The sequence below is a fragment of the Chionomys nivalis genome, chromosome 22 (genome assembly GCF_950005125.1).
Source record: "Chionomys nivalis chromosome 22, mChiNiv1.1, whole genome shotgun sequence".
Lineage (NCBI taxonomy): Eukaryota > Metazoa > Chordata > Mammalia > Rodentia > Cricetidae > Chionomys > Chionomys nivalis.
The window spans coordinates 26,967,937-26,988,497 of record NC_080107.1 but is presented as its reverse complement, the minus strand read 5'-3'; the positions used below and the strand labels follow the sequence as shown (position 1 = coordinate 26,988,497).

At 41.4% G+C, this 20,561-nt stretch overlaps 1 protein-coding gene across 19 annotated transcripts in view; it reads right to left on the bottom strand.

Moving 5' to 3' along the window:
* Neb (nebulin) overlaps positions 1-20,561 on the bottom strand; it is a 186,466-nt gene that overhangs the window by 108,007 nt on the left and 57,898 nt on the right. For all 19 annotated transcript variants that reach the window (XM_057755442.1, XM_057755424.1, XM_057755423.1 and 16 more), the window contains 18 exons: positions 19,335-19,541; positions 18,133-18,237; positions 17,061-17,168; positions 15,549-15,860; positions 15,216-15,422; positions 14,564-14,668; positions 13,316-13,423; positions 9,596-9,907; positions 9,222-9,425; positions 6,215-6,319; positions 4,910-5,017; positions 4,151-4,462; positions 3,577-3,780; positions 3,241-3,345; positions 3,049-3,156; positions 1,668-1,979; positions 1,177-1,380; positions 648-752 (listed from right to left, as the gene is read on the bottom strand). In XM_057755442.1, coding sequence (XP_057611425.1) covers positions 648-752; positions 1,177-1,380; positions 1,668-1,979; positions 3,049-3,156; positions 3,241-3,345; positions 3,577-3,780; positions 4,151-4,462; positions 4,910-5,017; positions 6,215-6,319; positions 9,222-9,425; positions 9,596-9,907; positions 13,316-13,423; positions 14,564-14,668; positions 15,216-15,422; positions 15,549-15,860; positions 17,061-17,168; positions 18,133-18,237; positions 19,335-19,541 — 3,231 coding nt within the window. The remainder of the gene's footprint in view (positions 1-647; positions 753-1,176; positions 1,381-1,667; positions 1,980-3,048; positions 3,157-3,240; positions 3,346-3,576; positions 3,781-4,150; positions 4,463-4,909; positions 5,018-6,214; positions 6,320-9,221; positions 9,426-9,595; positions 9,908-13,315; positions 13,424-14,563; positions 14,669-15,215; positions 15,423-15,548; positions 15,861-17,060; positions 17,169-18,132; positions 18,238-19,334; positions 19,542-20,561) is intronic.

Below are 20,561 nucleotides of genomic sequence, written 5' to 3'. Positions count from 1 at the left end.
TCAGACCTTGGTTTTATTCTTAAACTTTAGAAATCATAAGTTTCAACACTACACCACAACTTAAATGCAATATGTTAGACATAGAAAAAAGTATTTAGGAAGCTTTGAACTAGCACTTCAAAAGTTAATGGAAGTGGGGCTAGAGGAATGGCTCAGAGTTATGAGCACTGATTGCTCTTCGTAAGGTCTGGGGTTCAATTTCCAGCACCCACGTGGTGGCTCACAACCATCAGTAACTCTCTGTAATACCAATTCCAGAGGTTCCTGCACCTTCTTCTGGCCTCTGTGGGCCACACACATGGTGCGCTGACATATATGCAAACAAGGCACCCACATACATCAAATAAAATGCTGTTTTTAAAAAAGGAAAAAAGTTGAATTCAAGAGAAATGTACTTCATCTTATGATTATTGCTGAAATAATTAATTCTTGCAATTAACACAAAAATTGCTTTACCCTAAATGCTAACTCATCCTACTTAAAGTTTAACCTTTATAATAGCGATTGAGAAATGCAAAAGTTGCTTTTCTCATGAATCGAGAAAACGTGGCTCTTTCCCAAGCTGCCATTTAGCATTAGACCGCCATGGAAGGAGCCATGGAAGTGAAAACTAGTACGGATGTCTAAGAGTCGGTAACTCCTCATACCTCGCTGTAGTTGACTTTATTCATTCTTGCCAGCATGATTTCTGGTGTGTCCGGCATGATGTGGATCTGTGTCTTGTCTTTGTTCCAGGCTTCTGTGTATAAACGCTGTCAAAGGAGATAACACATCCTCAATCAGTAGGAGTCTCAAGACCATAGAAAAGTTATAATACAAGAAGATAAGGCTATGGTATTTTACATGAATAATATAACATATACATGTCTCAAACTAATTAGTTCATTTTGGAGTATAATCTGAAAATCATTACAAATTAAAAGGAAAGTAAGAATAAATATTATTATACAATGATTATTTTTTCACAAAATGTTATTTTATAAAAATCAAGAAATTACAACTGAAGTCAATAATAAAATATGAATAACAAATAGATAATAGATTAGAGAAATAAGAAGATAATAAAAGATAGATATAAATGTCTTAGTGTGTAAAGCTCTTTTCTCAATCATGTTTCTGTGTCTTGGATTCAGCTTCAGCAAGCCTATGTGGCTTCTCTGAACTCTGACCTCTCACCTTGTTCATGTTGAGGGCGTTGCTCTTGGCCAACACCTGCTCCAGAGAATCAGTCACACTGGTGAACTTGAATTTGTCTGGGGGCTGCCGGTAGATTTTGTCACTCAAGATTTCTGTGGCCCGTTTGCATTTCTCTACATCCAGAGAGCCTATGGGCACCCAGCCAATGCCTCGCATCCATTGGAGATCAGACTTGTACATATTCTGTTGGTACAAAGAGTCAACAAATGTTTATCTCCACATTGGGAATGCATTTTCAGCCAAAGGGCATAAAATCAAGTATGATCTCTCTGAAAAATATAATTTAGTAGGTAGCAGGCACTTTGTGTTTAGCATTTTGTATGAATGCTAAAGATTGGCGTTCAAAAGGAAAGCAGGCGTCTTGCCCCCTCGCACACTTGCAGGCACAGGTGAGCTTTGGGCCACCTACTTAAATCTTCTTCTGTGGAATAAACTCACTGTTTCCTGTCTTTACGATCGTCAGCACTCACATCGCTCTGGAGGTCATAGGCCTGCCGAGCATGGATGACGTCATTCTGGTCAGGCAGACACGTCCACTGGTGTAGGTAGTTCTTGTAGTCCACGTCGCTGACCAGGGTCTGGCACTTCTTGGCCAGCACCACACCCAGCATGTCCACCGGGCTGCTGTACTTGGTTTTCCACTTCTCAAAGTCCTTCTTGTACTCCCTGTCACTCTGGATCTTGGCCACGTGCATGGACCACACCATCTTGGGGTCATCTTCGATGTTCCGTGCCCCAATGTGGTGGCCCAGCTGCTTGCGGTAGCCTTCCTTGTACTTGAACTACAAGAAGAAAAAGACTGCTAGCAGTCTGTTCTGACCTTTAGAAAAATACATTTACTAGGACAGAATTAGCCTATTCGTTAAATGTAATGATTTCCTTTGAATATATAATATATCTATCTTTAATCATGTAGAAAACAAAAATGCTAAAAAGGAAAGGAAAACAAATATAGTATTTTACTACATGGGGCTATTTGTGGTGTATGTGTATGAAAGAATATAATTAGAATATGAGTCATATGTTAATGGGTTTTGCCTGCCTTTCAGTTATTATATAAGCATTTTTCTGTGTCATTAAAAATTCTTTATGAACATGCTTTTTAATTATAGTAGGCATGTCATATGGTTATACACTAATATTAAACTTCTGTGTCAATTTTTTAAAAAAATGTGATAATTATTTCCTGTATTTTGGAAAGAAATGGCATATTTCTGATTCAAAGACAAAAAAGTGAATAAAAAATTTGAGCAAAGTGAGCAAAGCCATCTTTTAAAGAAAGCAAAGAATGGAAGAGGAGACAGTAGCAGGGTATAGGAGATGACCGAAGCACACGTATGTGCTTCCTTAAAAATGGTCATACATAACCCACTGAAATATAATAAAGAAATCAAACAAATGTCTGCAGCCTGGACCTGGAGGTTGACACAAACACACAGCCCATGTGGATGCTTGGCCTTTGAGTGATATGTACTATTTGCTTAGCTCCTTCAGTTCATACAGCATGGATTACGTTTCAAAGGAACGCTCCAAAATGTGTGATGTAAAAATAAGAAATACGTATTTTTGGTAAAGTGAAAAACAACCCCAGCTTCAGTTATGTGTGCGTTGCTTTGGGTTAGCAGGCAGTGGACACACTCGCAAATGGTCACTCTTACAGATGACGTTCGGCTCGAAGCCGCGAATTTTAGTTTCATTATTTTAAGTGACTTGCTGACATAATAAGCTATTAGCAACAATTTTAACATCGCAGCTTGGCCCGCTGTAAATTTAAGAGAAACAAAGTGGTCCTGGAGCCCAAAGCTAAGGTGAAAATCTCCCAGGCACACTTAACTTCCCAGGGGTACTTACGTCACTCGCGATGTCTCTGGAGGCCTTGGCTGTCTTGATAGGGATGGCATCAAGCCGCATGTCATAGCCTTTCCTCTTGGCTTCTTCCAGGCCAAGTTTATATAATTTCTGCCACAGACATAAATTATTATGTTTGATTAATAAAGAGAAATATAAGGAAAATATATCACATGTCATAAATACATTGCTTACCTCGCTATAATTTACTTTGTTTTGCTTAGCCAGCATAACTTCAGGGGTATCTGGCATAATGTGGATGGTGGTTTTATCCTTATTCCAAGCTTCGGTATAGAGGTGCTAAGAACAATAAGAGAACAGGTCAATAATGAACACTTTGAAACCATGCTCTTGAGTTAACTCTATGATGTGTTCAGGTTTCGGTTTCTTTATTAGTATGTAGCGTGTTTTTTTAGAGACACCTTAATGTCATGGAGAAGAATTAAACGTGCTTTTTCTTTCTACAGGAACAGTGTTGCCCACTCCTGTCCAAAATACTGAATACCTCCCTCATGCAAAGAAAGAACTTACGTGGTTCATGGTTATAGCATTATTTTTTGCCAAGACCATTGGCATGGAGTCCATAAGACTGGAAAACTTGAATTTATCTGGGTGCTGCCGGTAAACATGGTCACTCAGAATCTGGGTGGCTCGTTTGTTTTTCTCATCCTCAAGGGAACCAGAAGGTATCCAGCCAATGCCTTTCAGCCACTGAAGATCGGCCTTGTACAAATTCTGAAATTTCAAGTCACATAGGTAAGCATATAACCCATAGAGAGATAGGAGGGTATGTTCTGCCATATGATACAGACATGTTTGCAGTACTTAACATTTGGCTTCACGGATAATTTCAGAAATTTAATGAAATACTCAGATTAAAGCATGTTTTGCAAAGAGAGGGAGATGTGTAGAGAATGGCTCAATTCTTCATTGCCTAGATCAGCTATCCGGAATATTCTATGGTAGATTCTTTGAGGAATAATGCTTCTTGGATCACTAGATGGAGTTTTAGCATTAGTGTATAAATTCCCTACTTTATGGGAACTTTGATGCTCAGGAAAAGACACCGAATGTTTAATTGAATAAAGGAAAACCTTAGACTCACATCGCTCTGGAGGTCATAGGCCTGCCGAGCATGGATGACGTCATTCTGATCAGGCAGACACGTCCACTGGTGTAGGTAGTTCCTGTAGTCTGCATCGCTGACCAGGGTCTGGCACTTCTTGGCCAGCACCACGCCCAGCATGTCCACCGGGCTGCTGAACTTGGTCTTCCACTTCTCAAAGTCCTTCTTGTACTCCCTGTCACTCTGGATCTTGGCCACATGCATGGACCACATCATCTTGGGGTCATCCTTGATGTTCCGAGCTCCAATGTGGTGGCCAAGTTGTTTCCGGAAGCCTTCTTTGTACTTGTACTAAAGGAACAAAAGAATAGCTCAGTCCTTTAAAAACGAACTTTCCTTGCCTTCTTGGTGGCAATTTTCAGAATCTATTAATTCTAAATTTCTTGCTAAGCCTGAAGAGCTGTAGATTTCACTGTTTTGATAGGAAAGAATAAAGGCTAAATCCAGCCACAAATCCCATACACAATAAACTGACCCTTGGTCTTATCCATATCTTACGCTGCATGTTTGGAATTATTGCCTTGTTTTAATTTGCTATTAGATGATTTTGTTCAATTTGAAATAGGCCCATTACAATCAAATCACTACAGACAGGGCATAACATCTACACCCACTGCAATCAAATCACTATCTACAAGGCATAACATCTATACCCATTGCAATCAAATCACTATCTTCAGGGCTTAACATCTACACCCATCGCAATCAAATCACTATCTACAGGGCTTAACATCTTACTTCACTGGCAATTTCCCGGGATGCTTTTGCTGCTTTGATTGGAATGGCATCGACAGGAAGGTCGTAACCTTTTCTCTTCAGTTCCTCATAACCCATTCTGTAGATTTTCTGTTGAGAGATGAAGACAATCATTTAGGGAAAACCATTCTCCATAAACAATGTAATGAATAAGCAATACAATGAAGCCAATGTACTATCTACTTCAAGAGTCCATGAGAAGAGCCTCTATGGTCTCGACTGCTTCAGTGTAACTGGATATTATGCCCATGGATTGCTAATGATCCTGCTCTAAATTTTAAAGCTCCTTGACTACCAAATGCACAAAATTAAATGCCAGCTCTTCCCAAGTGCTTTAGAGAAGGCAACAGGAGCTAGCTGACAGAGACATGAATTATTGTTTTGGTGGTATCTTCCAGTTTATGTTGTGTTCTGTGAGAAGTTGCTGTAGACAAGGGAAAGTCTTTCAATCTTACTCCTCCTATGGGAAAAACAGTGAGAGGATACTGCTTCCGGGTAGCTAACATTCCTACGTCATGACACAGGACCATCAAAAGAAGGACTGGCACCTGGAGGTAATATGGTCCTTCATAATTGAAAAAAAATACTTTAAAGTTTAAGTACTGAATTTTAAAACTTACGTGTTTATAATTTGCCCATTCAGACTGTGACATAACTGGATAATTGAGAATATATTCAAACATATTTTTCTCCAGAAGCCATATGGTTTAAGATGGCTATTGACTATTCTTAGACTTTTTGTTCATATTTTAGTCTTTGTAGGAATACAGCCCTATATTCTTTAATGTTAAAGTCACCTTATTGGGGTTCAGAATTTGTATTTTAAATGTTTACTTTTTACATCCATACATTTCAAGGGTTAACATTTGGCAGCAAAATAATTGGTAAAAATGAAAATTTTCTCTAATGGATTGTTAACTTGTTCAAAATTTCATCTAGAATCTATTCATCAAGCATAAAACATTGTAAACAGTGCAGGTCCAATAATAATTGTTTCTGCCCACACAGGGGAGGGTGAAAATGGTATAAACATTTCATTTTGATAATAATACACGTAATGAAGAAATGCAAAAATAGAGAGATCTGTGTTCCAGCTCCAATGCTGTTTGAAATGGTGAGTACCAGCACTGGATAAGCAAACCCCAACCAAATAAGGAGCCTGAGTCATTCATAGTCTGCTAACTAAAATGACTTGGGTATTCAAAAAAAAAATATCCAGACCACTTGGCCGACTGAGATGCAGCCGACAGAGTTTGCCAGGAAGGCACTATGAACTTGGACACTCACATCACTTGTGTTGATCAAGTTCGCCTTAGCCAAAACGATGTCAGGAGTGTCAGGCATGATGTGAATCTGCGTCTTGTCCTTGTCCCAGGCTTCTCTATAAAGTCTCTAAAATGAGAAACAACCATTTTGTCAGGGGATTGTCAGGGTCCAAGATCATGGTGGGGAGCATTAGGTTCATGCACACTGAACATTATAATTGATAAAAAATAAGACAACGATATAAGCAGAAAACAGACACGGTTTTCTTATCTGAAATACAACTACCTTCAAATTTAGAGTACGGATCATCCTTTTGAAATGATAGGTACTGTGTATAGAAATAAATATATATAATAAAACTTTGCTGACCCTATCAAATAGCATAGCACTCTCCGATTTTTTTGGCCTTCAAAATACCCCATCAAAAGATGATCTATCCAGGTTATGTCCTGGAACTAGGGGAATCTTAGTCCTCAGTTGGTTTACTATTTATAGTTACTACATACAATTATTTGGGAGGATAAGTAAATTGACAGAGATTTTGGGATTCCCAAAAGAGACAGTCTTAAAATTTATCAAAATCTCTTGAATGTCCTAAAATCTTCATACCTGTCTTCAACAGAAGATCAATGGAATTCAAATAATTTACTTAAAGTAAACATTTGAAAAATAGGATATTTACACACTATCAAATTTTATCAACAAGATATTTATCAATTACAAGTTTTGAACCCCATTTCCAGTGCATGCAATGATATTTTGCCAAATGTGGTATTGCATGTCTTCAATCCCAGCACTTGAGAAGCAGAGGCAGGCCTCTCTGTGAGCTTGCGGCCAGCCTGTTCTACATATACATAGTGAGAGCCACGTCACCCAGGGATACATAGTGAGAAAAAGTCTTCAATCTTTTTTCCAAGGGATAAAATGATCAACTTAAGAGTGAAGAATCTGGCAGTGCCACTTTACGGAAGTGATAAAAGTTCAAATGATCAGCAACAGGACAACTACTTGATGTCCTGGGTCCTCCCGTCATGGGACCCAAGGGGGACACAGTGTGGGGCTTCCTCTTGGAAAGACATGATATGAATTGTGAGGACACCTTGGAAAACCCAAGGTGAAGGAGACTCTGTGCCTGTCACCAACACCAAAGATTCAGAAGATGGAGGGGTAGTAAGGGAACGGTCCAGAGTAAGAATAAAGACACGGCAAATAAATGTGACCTCACATTGCTTCATTAGCCAGGGAAACATTGTTCCTTTACTGTAAAGGGTATTTGTAGTGAAACTGAATAAATTATTTTTGTTTTTTAACATTTAGTGTGTGTGTGTGAGAGGGAGGGAGGGAGGGAGGGAGGGAGGGAGGGAGGGAGGGAGGGAGGGAGAGAGAGAGAGAGAGAGAGAGAGAGAGAGAGAGAGAGAGAGATTCCATAGCACATGTGTGGAGGTCACAGGGTAACGTAGGGTATGGTTTTTCTCCTTTCACCATGAGGGTCTTGGGGACCGAATGTTGGCCATCAGGTTCAGTGGCATGTGCCTCACCCACAGAGCTATTCTTCTGGTCACATAAAACTGAATAAGTTCTATAGACAGCATTGTGTCAACATTGATTCCATGACTTCGATAATTCCAAAGTGCTTTTGTAAGAGCACATTCTTATTTTCATGACACACACGCTGAAGGTTGGGGGTAATAGGGTGTCATGAAGCAGTGTAGTTTCTCACAGATATGGGAGAGAAGAAAGGAAGAAGGATAAAGAGACAGAATAGAAATGTGTTAAGATGTTAAGGTTTTTGGAATCTGGGTGAAAATATGTAACTTATAGTTTTTTTGAACTTCTATGTATGCCTGAAGTTATTCAAATATAAACTTATATTTTTCACTACATGTGGTAGTGCCTACCTTAATCCTAGCATTTGCCTGGGGAGTCAGACAGATCTCTTGAGTTTGAGGCCAGGCAGAGCTACATAATGAGAAGCTGTCTCAAAATTATTTTCTCATTACATTTATTTACAGTGTGTGTGTGTGTGTACATGCATGTGCATACATGCACATGCACACACGTTGGTGATAGGGGTGGGGGTTTCAGGTGTCATGACTTGCACATGGAGGCAAGAGGACAACTTGGAGGAGTGGGTTCTTGTTCACCATGTAGGCTCCAGGGATCACACACAAGTCAGCAAACTTGGTAGCAGGTGCCTTTATCCGCTGGGTCATTTCAGTATGAACATTTTCAAGGTTTTATTAATTCCTTAGACTTGCCAAGTTCCCTTTGAGATGTACAGCGTGGGACATTCAAAGGGATGGGACCTATCTCTGTATGAATATGCTTTCTATCATGCAGATGGCCAAGAGGAGTTAATTAGGCCTTCAGGACCAAAATGAAACAAGGCTCTTTAATATTAATATATACTTTCTCAAGTTCTTCACCAATCTTTCTGCTAAAAGTGCCACTCCTTTTTTAGCCTTATAGTAGCTGGTGTTGGACACTGGGTGGCTCTTAATTGTAGGGGACAGTCTTCTGTCTCATGGGATTTTTAGCAGCATCCCTGCTTTCTATCCACTAGAGGCCAGTATCATGCCACCTCCAAGTTGGCACAAGCAAAGGGAAAGAAGTTTCTAGATACTGTCAAATCCCTGTAACTATGACACACTGTTCAGCACGGGCTGGTCAGCTTTATGGTCTACCCTCCTCCCTTGCTTATCTTCTCAGTTCAGAGCTTTTTGTTCCTTTCTCAAGAAAGCTAAAATTCTAAAAAAAGAAGCAACATTCAGGGAAGAAACAAAACCAAAGTGTGTCGCAAAGTTCCAAAGAGAAGGAAGGGGGAATGGAGGCAGAAAGAAGCCTGCCGGCTCACGTCTGCTACAGCCTTTGGAAAACAAAACTGTGGAGTGTCTGTGAGTGCTTGGTTAGGACGAGAGGAGCTGTCAGTTATAAAATACAGTCTTATGCATCAGGTCAGAACTAAGAAGTGCTCCTAACTGCTGGATAGCAAGCACTATAAACTTGTCAATTTCTAACAAATACTCACATCGCTCCTGTTCTTGGCATTTGTCTTCGCCAGAACTATGTCCATGGCGTCGGGGATGCTGGTGAACTTATTTCTGTCCGGAGGTTGGCGATACTTCTTCTCACTGATGATTTCCGAAGCCCGCTTGTTCTTTTCGGCTTCCAAAGAACCCAAGGGGCTCCATCCTATGCCTCTCAGCCACTCAAGGTCAGATTTGTACATGTTCTAGGAAAAAACAAAACAAGCCATCAAATCTCATCTTCATCTTCACCATGACACACCAGTGTGTTTTAGGTGGTCAGTGATGATAATTCCTCTTTCCAATCTGTTTTTTCATATAAATAGCTATCAATTCATGGGATAATTTTAAGTTAACAAATTTGATAGACACTGACCTCACTTTGCAGCTCATAGACTTTTTTAGCTTGGATGACATCATTCTGGTCAGGCAGGCATGTCCACTGGTGTAGGTAGTTCCTGTAGTCCACATCGCTCACCAAGGCCTGGCACTTCTTGGCCAGCACCACACCCAGCATGTCCACGGGACTGGTGTATTTGGTTTTCCACTTCTCAAAGTCCTTCTTATATTCTCGTTCACTCTGCATTTTGGCTACATTCATAGATAGCACGAGCTTTGGGTCATCTTGCACACTCAGGAATCCAATATGGTGTCCCAGTTGTTTCCGGTAGCCTTGCTTATATTTAAACTGAAATCAGAAAACAGTCTTTTAATAATATAAACAAAAGCTAAGTTAACTCAACTTTCTTTGTTGTTATATTTTTCCCCCAACACAGATGTGAAAGAATGATTTCTGAGCTAACCTAATAGGAAATGTTTTCTTCCTTAAGTAAGTCCTGTTTAATTAGATCTATCTAAAGAACGAATGCAGTTGAATATCAAGGGAGATTATCATGAGAAATTAGTTCTTTCCAAAGGCAGGAATATGTGCCAGACATTGTGTGGCTGAACTGAGGATAACATTCAGCAAAATCCTTGTCACATGCTTATGAAAAAATGGGGGCTGAACGACAGAAAAATTATAAAGGTATATGATCTGGTGAGCATGCTAAAATGTAAATTACAGAATTTTTACAAGATCATATTATATAGTTTTGTCTAGATTGGGATCTATATCTTATAGGCACAGATGGGAATACTTTGATATTTTCGTTAGAAAAATAAATTACATAAGAACTCAACATCTTGTCAAGTAGGCGAAAATAAGCTATATAAATCTGAGATAACAAAAGTAAAGTCCAGAGCTTTTATTTAGTTGGAGAAATTACATTACCGTTAAAAGACAACACGGCTAGTAAGTGCAATGATGGTAACTTCATGTCAGTCTCTGAACACATAGTGGGCCTCACAGACATAGGCTTTGCTCCCTCCAAATACATACATTTCAACTACTCTGGATTTGAAGTTGACTATATCGTTGTGATTGTTGATCTGCATTATCAATTTGAGTGACTATAGAATCATCTAAAAGATTGAAGGTAAGCCTCTGGGTATATTTGTGAGGGCGTTTCCAGAAGGGGAAAGTCCCATTCTGCATATGGGTCATGGAGCCCCATGGACCAGGGCCTGGTCCGAATGAAAAAGAACAAGGAGAAAGCTGACTGTCAGCTCTCCCATCTTCAGCTTTCTGGTTTGCAGGGATGGAAACCGAGGTGCTCACCCTGCCTTCTTTGCCATGATGGGAACTGAATCAAATCCCAGTGTCTTTTCCTTCTTGTCTCTGTAAGGGGTTCTGAACAGAGTCATACAAACCTATCCAACACAGCCCTTGATATGGACAGTCTGGCAAAATTGCTTATAAAAAAGTAGAGCCATCTCTCTGTAGGGAGCACAGATAAGCTTTGCCAGAAACCTATTTAAGCTGCCTGAGCTCCTGTCTCAACAAAACACTAAAGCAAAACAAATCACAGAATGAACTGCTCATAGAAGACCAACACAGTTCCAAAACTAAAACCAAAGGAGAATAAGGAGACAGAGATGTTTGAAGAAATGTCAAATAGAAGAAAAAACAAGCTACTTTGTGCTATTCCAGAACACAGACTTGGCATTGATGGATAGAATACCTCACACCAACAGTAAGAAGTCTGATAATAACTCAGCACAGTCCAACTGAGAAAACTCCCGTTCTAAGGACCATGCATGTCCTCTGCGTGTGAGTATCCACAGATCCAAGCACTTCATCCTCTCTCCACACCACGCATGAAGAGAAGGCAGATTTTGGCAAATGACTGAACAGAATAACCGTTCTACCTCCCAACTCTAAATTCTATTCATTTAACTTATGCAATTACACACTTAAAGCCTGCCTCGAAAATTCTATGAAATGGTACAGAGCCATTGGGAGCTGAGAGGGAAAATAATTTCTCCTGCGGTGGGAAAGTTCACACATAGCTAATTTAACTACGAACTTTCAAGTGGATTTGCAAGAAAAGGAATGAGGAACTATTGGCCACTGGGTTGCTGGGAAATTGTCGATGCCCTTTCAATTGCTAGGTTCTCATTAGCATACAGCACTAAAGGAAAATGAGTTGGTTTTATCATGTAGTTTCATCATTATTTCGGTTCGATTTAATGAGGTCTTGATCTGAAAGCCAGAGAGTCCAAATTATTTCCTGTATTTCTAGAGTGTCACAATTGAATTAGATAGATATCCCCCCTGTATCCTTTGAATTTCTTCTCAGATTCTGGGGTTTAGGCTCTCTTTCTCCCCTTCTGTTCAGCCCATGTGTGGAAACAAATCATCTTTGCTGTTGGGTTTTTATTTGTTGCTGCTGTTGTTGTCTGTTTTTGAGTCAATGCCTCACTGTATAGCTCTGGCTTTTCTGAAACTCACTATGTCGACCAGGCTGGCCTCACAGAGCTCTGAGAGCTGGGATTAAAGGTGTGGGCCAATACACCTGACTTGCAAATCAGTGTATATTTTAAAAGTTTTAAGAGGCTGTGTGTCCCTAAGAAATTTTGGTAATTCATTCTCTAAAACTAAGAACCTTAGAAGTTTTTATAACTATAAAAAACAGAGAGGGAGAGAAAGGGAGAGAGGGAGAGAAAGGGAGAGAGGGAGAGAAAGGGAGAGACACTTCTGCTATAGCATGCATGTAGTGGTCAGAAGATAATTTGTGGTAATCATTTTCTTCATGTGGATGGATCTCTAGGATCAAACCCAGGCTGTCAGGTTCAGCCACAGGCTTTGCCACTATAAACCAAGCACTATAAATTAATTTTACTAAGACATTTATTTATTCACTCATGTGCATGTGTCCATGTGTGGGTACACGCACGCCACAGTGTGTATGTGGAGGTCAGAAGATAATCTGTGGGAGTCAGTTCTCTCCGCTCCTTCCATCACGTGGGCTCCAGGGATTGGATTCAGACTGCCAGGCTTGCTGGCAGGCTCCTTTACCCACAGAGCTAGCTCGACCACCCAGGACGATTTGCATTTCTTCTAGTGTGTTTTGGGGATGAGCACAATGAAATATTTATTTATGTGCAAATGAAGCATATTTTTTCCAAAACTGAATGAGTAAGTTTCAACTTTTCCAGCCCTATGAGGAATCTGCCCTTTGGGGCACAAATGGCATTTTTCTATGAACCAGATCTCTGAATAGTCAACAAAGTGTAAAGTGAGCCTTTTGGGATTTTCAACCCTAGAGCTAATTTGCTATAATTATGCAAGTGCAAGGAGGGGCTAACAAAGTGACTGATGGCTAATTTTTAGACATATGCAGGTAAAAACTATCAACATCAGTTGCTAACGTTGATTTGTTATCTGGTCTCAATTTGTCTAAAATAGACCAATAGAAAACAGGAATATTAACTTTAGCATGAGAATCTCACAACGTCTAGCTTCTTTGTACTATCTGGAAGAGCGCCTCATTGTGCTAGGTGTTAGAGGACACCAGGTGGTTAGACATTTGAGGAAAGGGGGGGAAAGACAGCTCTGGGTAGCTAGGGTAGAAAGAGGTGAAGAGGGGGGAAAGACAGCTCTGGGTAGCTAGGGTAGAAAGAGGTGAAGGAACAGAAGTCCATTTCTAAAGTAACCAACACCCCATGGCCCACCCAGCTGAAAGTGCAGCCTTCTGCCCCCACCAGGACCTACGTCGCTAGCGATGTCCCTTGACGTCTTGGCCAGCTGGACAGAGATTGCATCGACAGGGAGATCATAGCCTTTCTTCAGAGCCTCTTCCCAACCAAGTCTATAGAATTTCTGAAAAGTAAAGAGACTCTATTTAGTGCTATTTCTTGTTAAAATTGCAGACAAGCCCAGGCGTGTGTAGAGAGTGAATACAGAACCCTAAAATCAACTACTCTGACTCTACATGCAGATAAAATCAAGCAGGTGATGACAATAGACTCAGAACTGACACCAGCATCATGGGATCTAGCTTAGTCTTTCATTTCATTTTGGGCTGATGGTGTATCTGGACACAGCATCTACTATTTAGCCACGATCCAGTCCTACCGGGTTTATAAGGTAGCTTCCTTCCAGCAGCTAACAACAGTCTAGGGCCACTGTTTTAAACACTGGCGATAAATAATTAAAAAAGAAAATCAGGTCACACCATTTCGACTACCTACATGATAAAAGTAATAAACGCCTTTTGGAAGTTTCAATAAATGAGCTAGCCATTCCAGTCAAACTTGTTGACGATGTATTAAAAGCACCGTAGCAAACTCATCATTTAAGACTCTCTGCCTGCTGGGTGCTGTGCTGTGCACCTTATGGGGTCTCTCATTTTTTGCTCATGGCCATCCAATATCACAGGTACTTTTAAGGTCCTGATTCCTGATTTTAGTAGGGACGGAAACAAACTTCATTCTTTTTTTTTGTTTTTGTTTTTGTTTTTGTTTTTCGAGACAGGGTTTCTCTGTGGTTTTAGAGCCTGTCCTGGAACTAGCTCTTGTAGACCAGGCTGGTCTCGAACTCACAGAGATCTGCCTGCCTCTGCCTACCAAGTGCTGGAATTAAAGGCGTGCGCCACCACCGCCCGGCTGGAAACAAACTTCAGAATAGGTGGTTCTTCCAGTATCAAGGAACACACAGATACCAAAGTCAAAGCTTGCATCAGGTCCGTTTGACATAACTCTATGTTTCAGTCGTTATTTATGGCAACTCCCCTTTGCACTAAGCGCAATGAGCATGGTGATTGGACAGGTGTAGCCCTGCCTCCTTAGAGCCCACAACCAGGACCCTTGCTCCTAACAGGGTCTTGAAAGCCCTCTAGAATGAGGAGTTTGATTCACTTCCGTTGCTTCAGCATTTACACCAGCTGTTTCCTATTACATCAGTTTCGAAGTAAGTATGCTTCGAGACAAAACATGTCATCAACATACAAGCTTCACCTACCTGGCTGTACAGTGTCTGATTCTGCTTGGCTTGCAAAATATCTGGTGTATCTGGCATCACATGAATCTTGGTTTTATCTTTATTCCAGTCAACGGTGTATAAATGCTAGGAAATGGGAGGAGAGACATTTCAAGTCTGAATAATGGTTAAGGATAAACAAAAAAGAAGATAAACAGAATATTCAAATGCACTTTGTTTGAACTAGAAAAAGGAAAAATGCGATTCAGAAGAGATGTTAAGAACGAATTTATATGCTTTTTCTAAAGGAAAACAATACATATAGTACTGTATCTATATCTATATCTATCTACCCATCTATATATCGAGAGCCGGAGCCTTCTAACTGCCAGGATTACAGGTGTGTTCTGTGACACCTGGCTGTAATGTCAGATTTGGAAAAATAATATTTTGTGTCTTTTCCATTTTTAGAATGGAATGAGGGTACTTAGGATAAATGTACTGAAAACACAGGCAATTTCTAACCCAATTAGAACAATAAGGGAAGGCATTGCAAGAGACAGACATTGAAATGTGGTACAGGGCCAAGCTCTGTAATCGTTTGCCACTTCCTAGAATACGGGACCCGAGTTCAACTCCCTCATAGCCTGTTGACCTCTTGGTTGGGAAGGAGGAAGAGAAGTGCTCGCCCTACCTTATTCATGGTATGAGCATTCTGCTTGGCCAGCACCATGTCCATGGAGTCGGTCAGCTTTTTAAACTGGAAGCCGCTGGGATGCTGGCGGTACTTCCGGTCACTGGCGTATTCAGTGGCTTTCTTGGCCTTCTCCACCTCTAGAGAACCAGCTGGGCTCCAGCCAAGCCCTTTGTACCACTCATTGTAGTCTTGCTTATATTCGTTCTATAAAGAAAGGAGACCACTTGCCTTTACTTCTTCAGATAAAACACTAAAATGTGGTATACAAGATTACAATGTCTCTGTCCACACCGGGGACCCAGCCACCCCTGAGCTGGAAGGGTCTCTTACGTCACTCTGGATGTGATTCATATTCCTGGTCAGCTCAATGTTCATCGCATCTGGGAGGAGGATGTACTTGTGAATGAGGTGCTTGTAGTTAGTGTTGGTGATGTTGGCTTGGGCGTCCTTGGCAGCTGTGACGCTCAGCATGTCGGCAGGGGTGTGGTAGCTGGTCTTCGTCTTCTCGTAGTTCTTCTTGTACTCTCGATCAGACTGCATCTTAGCCACTTGCATGGAATGGACTAACTTGGGATCATCCTCCAGACTGCGGAAGCCAACCATTTTTCCTTTCTCCTTTTCATAGTTGTGCTTGTATTTATACTGTGAAGAAAATAAGTGAAGAACAATTCTAGGGTTAATATTCTGCACTTCCTAAAACCGGTAGCTGTGCACGGCTCCGCTGTGCACCAAACACATTTCTGACGTTTGCTTATGAGCCTGGCAGCAGAGTTCTTACCGCAGGCCCCATTTGATACAAGACTACACACTGAGTGACTTCCTGGGGTGACTGAGGACTGGGGTGCACACCATCCTGCACTACGCTGCCTTGCTCTCACCCTCTGTGGTTACAGGGAGATCGCAGCAAAAGAGGGACAAAAAAATGAGCTTTGTGTAAGTAGTCCAGTGCCGCCAGGGAAATAAACCAGTCAGTCACCTGCTGCTGAAAACCGGCTCGTGTATAGAACACAAAGCATGATTTTGGAGCAGCTTCATATTCTGCAGGATTTTTTTTTTCTCTCCAAGATGACAAAACTAAGGAGAAACGTTGCTATTTCTACCCAGCTTCCATAGAGGAGAGAGAATGAACCAGACTGTTCTTCTTAGTCTTTTCTTCATGAGATTGAGTGTGAAGGTTACAGGGGAGGAGCCAGTGTATCAGAGGAAGAACTAGGGGTTCTCAGCAATGGGAGGGACTGGGGAAGGGAGGATGCAGGACGGGAGGGCAAAGGAGAGAGCGCAGCCTGGTGTGCCTCATCACTACATGCTTCTGAGAGCAGAGTTTTGAGGCACGGATCAAGTTTCTTATGACAGTGTTGTGCTGGTCCACCAACTTTCTCAGACTGCAGGGGGCCCTAGTTAATAGGGTTCATACATCTCAGTGGCTTGAGTTCACCTACCACAGCTGATGCCAAGTCACTAATGTTTTAACAACTAGGTTGCAGGTTTCCTTACTATTTAAAGAGCAGCCATCATCAGCATCAATTATCAAAAGCCCAGTGACACTACATACATAAAGTATCCTGCTGCGAATATAGATGCCAACAAGCAGAGAGTTCACCTAGACCTCCTGAGGGGGATGCTGAGGTCTGTGAGCTCCCTAGCATGATCAGAATCCTGTGGTGTCTTTGTACGTTTTCCCAGTAGGGCCAGAGAAGACACAAGCATTGTCAAGAGGCTTTGTGGAACACAGCGAGTCTATGGCTCTTAGGCATGGGATAATGTTCTGCTTTCATATTGCAATGTACTCTGTGTTTGTGATTCTATTTCTCTGCTTGGTTCCTGGCCACCCTTCACACTTACATCGCTCGCAATATCTCTTGATGCTTTGGCGGCTTTGATAGGAATCGCGTCCGTTCTGAGGTCGTAGCCTTTCTTTTTAGATTCTTCCAGAGACAGTTTGTAGAGTTTCTGTAAAGAGAAGAAAAACCCAGTTTTATTCTAGAAGGCTGACTAGTTGCGTAGCAAGACTTTCTGTCTGGCAGATGTGGTATTGGTGGGTCGATGGTTGAATGTTCTAAGAAACATCATTATGTGTGGGAGAAAAAAAAAACAAAGCAATTACTTGAGCTCAAATGTGCTTTTAGTATATCATTACAAAAGGAAAGGTCCTGATTGCTGTGAGGTTGAAAAGATTCCATGAAGATGATAAAGCTCAGCCAATTCCTTCTGGCTCATTAGAAGCAAAGAAGGACTACAAACCAGCCATCTTCACGTGCCAAAAGAGCACCCCAGTTTTACAATGGCCTCCTTTACTTATATAAATAGTTGCGCGAATTCCACAGTCAAATAAAAAAACACCAGCAATTCCAAATCTCTGTGGAATTCAAACAAAGAAAAGGAAGAAGCCACTCATCTTGGAGAAGGTCCAGCAACCAGGGACAGCAAAAGAAGGAAATGAAATTAAACATCAGATGCATTTTTCAGCAGCAGTTTCACATGCTTTATTGTAGGGCTGGTCCCAGTTTGTTCAAAACATTCATTTTTTTCTTTCTTTCTATTGTTTTAACCCTTTTAAAGGATCGTCTCCACAGCTTAGTGGAGGGTTTTCAAAGGCAGGGGTTCTCTTTCGGCTCCCAGCCTTTCTCTTCCTGACAAGTCTCTGAGTTCAAGGGGGGGGGGTTCCCCAAAATGAAATCCAATAGTTCTTCAAAACCACAGCTGTCGTCTCAGCCTTCATTAACAGCCCTGCTCCAAATTTTAGCAGCGCAAAGATCAGAGAGGAAAAGACACCGATTGATTTTAACAAAGTGCAAATAGTCTATTAGTTTTTAAGTGTTCTCTCTCATAAATTAAGAGACATCAGTGAGTTAATTTTCTATTACTGGTGGGAGCAGGCGACAAAGAAAGATGGCACCCGGGGTATTATACTTACATTGCTCATGTTAATTGCATTTGCTTTTGCCAAAACAATCTCGGGGATATCAGGCATGATGTGGACTTTGGTCTTGTCAGCTTCCCATGCTTGTCTATAGAGATGCTGGGGGGAAAGTACAAGGTGGTATTTAAGACTCTTAAAAAGATCGCACTATACATATGCGCATTATCGTGTGTATACAGGTCTCAGGACTTAAGTGAAAAATAACAAGGAGAAGAAGGTGCAAGACAGAAAATCAAAGTGTCCCACCCCTCTGCCTTAAGCCTAGAGATGGACACTCCCTCCTGGAGCTTTCTAAACATACTGTTTCAAAATAAAAGTAAAATCATAGAACATATAATATTTAGAGCTGGCTTTTTTTTTTGCCACAAAATATGGATCAGACATCTTGGAACCTTCTGAAAAGAATTCTCTCCATCTAGGAAGCTGCAGAGGCACGATCCAACTGGTTTAATCAGTTCTCCATTGACAGACATGAATCTGTAGTTTCCAGTCTGTTTCTAATGCAATGACAATGCTTGAACATGTGCCGGCTCAAGTTTCTAGTCCAGGGAGGACCAGCTTTTGGTCATCTGCTCTTGGTCACTGGCCAAGGCTGTGTTGAATCTGCATTGCAGGTCCTTTACTTCAAGACCTCTCTCCTACAGGTAATGACACACTTAACATCACTTACCAATATTTAAAATATTTCTAAGGTACTATCATTAAAAAAAATTTTCTGCAAGACTCAAATTCCATATTGACATCTCGTTTCAGAACCTCTAACCTGTAAGAAACACACACGTGTGTCTTGGCACACACAGAGATTTCTGTAGGGTAAGGAACATGTTTCTTTTTCCCACAAATATTGATAAAAATGTTACATTAATATGCACTTGCTCATAGATACAGTGAATGGCATAGCTCTGGCCCATTGTCTGTGGCTAGTCTTTGCTTTAGCCCAGTGTTAGCCCGTAGAATTTTCTGTGATAAAAATGTTTTGCATAAACCAATATGGTAGCCCCAAGCTCGACAGGGCCACTGAGTACCTGCATACTTGACAGTGTTAAAGAGGACTAATTGTTCATATTGCACTTGTTTGTAACACACACATGCACGTGGCTTGTGATTTATAGGGCTGGTGGAGTTCTAGTGGAAGGGCAACAGCTAGTCTCTAGAATCTTTCTCAGCCAGGCCAGCTCCACCACCACAAGACTTACGTCATTCATGATTTTTGCATTGTTCTGAGCCAAAACCATGTTCATGGAGTCCATCAGCGTGGAGTACTTCAGAGTGTCTGGGTGCTGCCGGTACTTCTTTTCGCTTATGATCTCCATGGCTTTCTTGTTTTTCTCCGCTTCCAGGGAGCCCAACGGGAGCCATCCAATGCCCTTCATGAAGTCAGCATAGTCCGCCTTGTACTGATTCTACCAGAGAGGAAGATAAAACAATGGTCAGAAGAGAGCAAGCGTCCACGGATCACAGACGTGTGTGTGACAGGCCTTCATTTCCACTTGTTTTCAACCCGCAGCATGTGAAACGCCCACCGTTTCCTCACTTTCCTTCACACAAGAAATTACAAATGAGCAGAGGTCTTGCTGATTTGTTTTTCTTGACGCCTTCATAAAGGGAACGTGTGAGGAACTACTAAATGGATTCATCTGCCACGTGATTCACTCTCCTGACTGATGAATTGGTTCAGATCCCCTCATGGATAGGTCAATTCTGAAAATCAGGTTTTTCTCTCCAGCAGTAAGCGTTTGATCATCTACCATTGTTATGATTTCCTAAGGCACACTAGAAACCTGTTAGCACTTGGTAAAATTGTGTGAGGTTTCCCCCTCCGCTGAGACATGTCTCCCTGTAACTGTGTGTGGTACTTTCACTTAGACATGGCTGTGTCTCCCTGGAAATTCATAGCCCGGGTTCCTAGTCCAACGAGAACTCTAGGCCTGGCCTGGTGTGGTCTGCGTTTATTTTTATAATGTATATTATTTAATAATGGCTCTGAAATCCTTCCCTCTCTCTTCCCTCTATCCATTCCCAGGGATTCCTCAGTCACTCCCTCCTCACCATTCCATGGGCAGCACAAGCAACTGCAAGGACAGAGGTGGTGGAGGAAAACTGGTCGAGAGCGAAGCCCAGGGCTGCCCGAGTACGGGCACCACAGACATACATACACCACCACGCTGGCCTTTCCCTTTCACCCTGTGACCAAGAGCCTTTCACACATAGGTTTATTTCCTTCAATGGGTGTTCTCTAAAATCAAGTCAATTTGCTGCTGCTGACCTCCACCGCCAACAGTGACTGCAGCACCAAGAGTGAAAGATTAGATTTTAGTTTCTAGAACAGACCCTTCTTCCATTACGAAAAAAACGAATTCAGCCCAAGGGGATGAATAAGACCCCTCCCTCTTCAGGAAACTGCATGTGGATTTCTTTCAGGA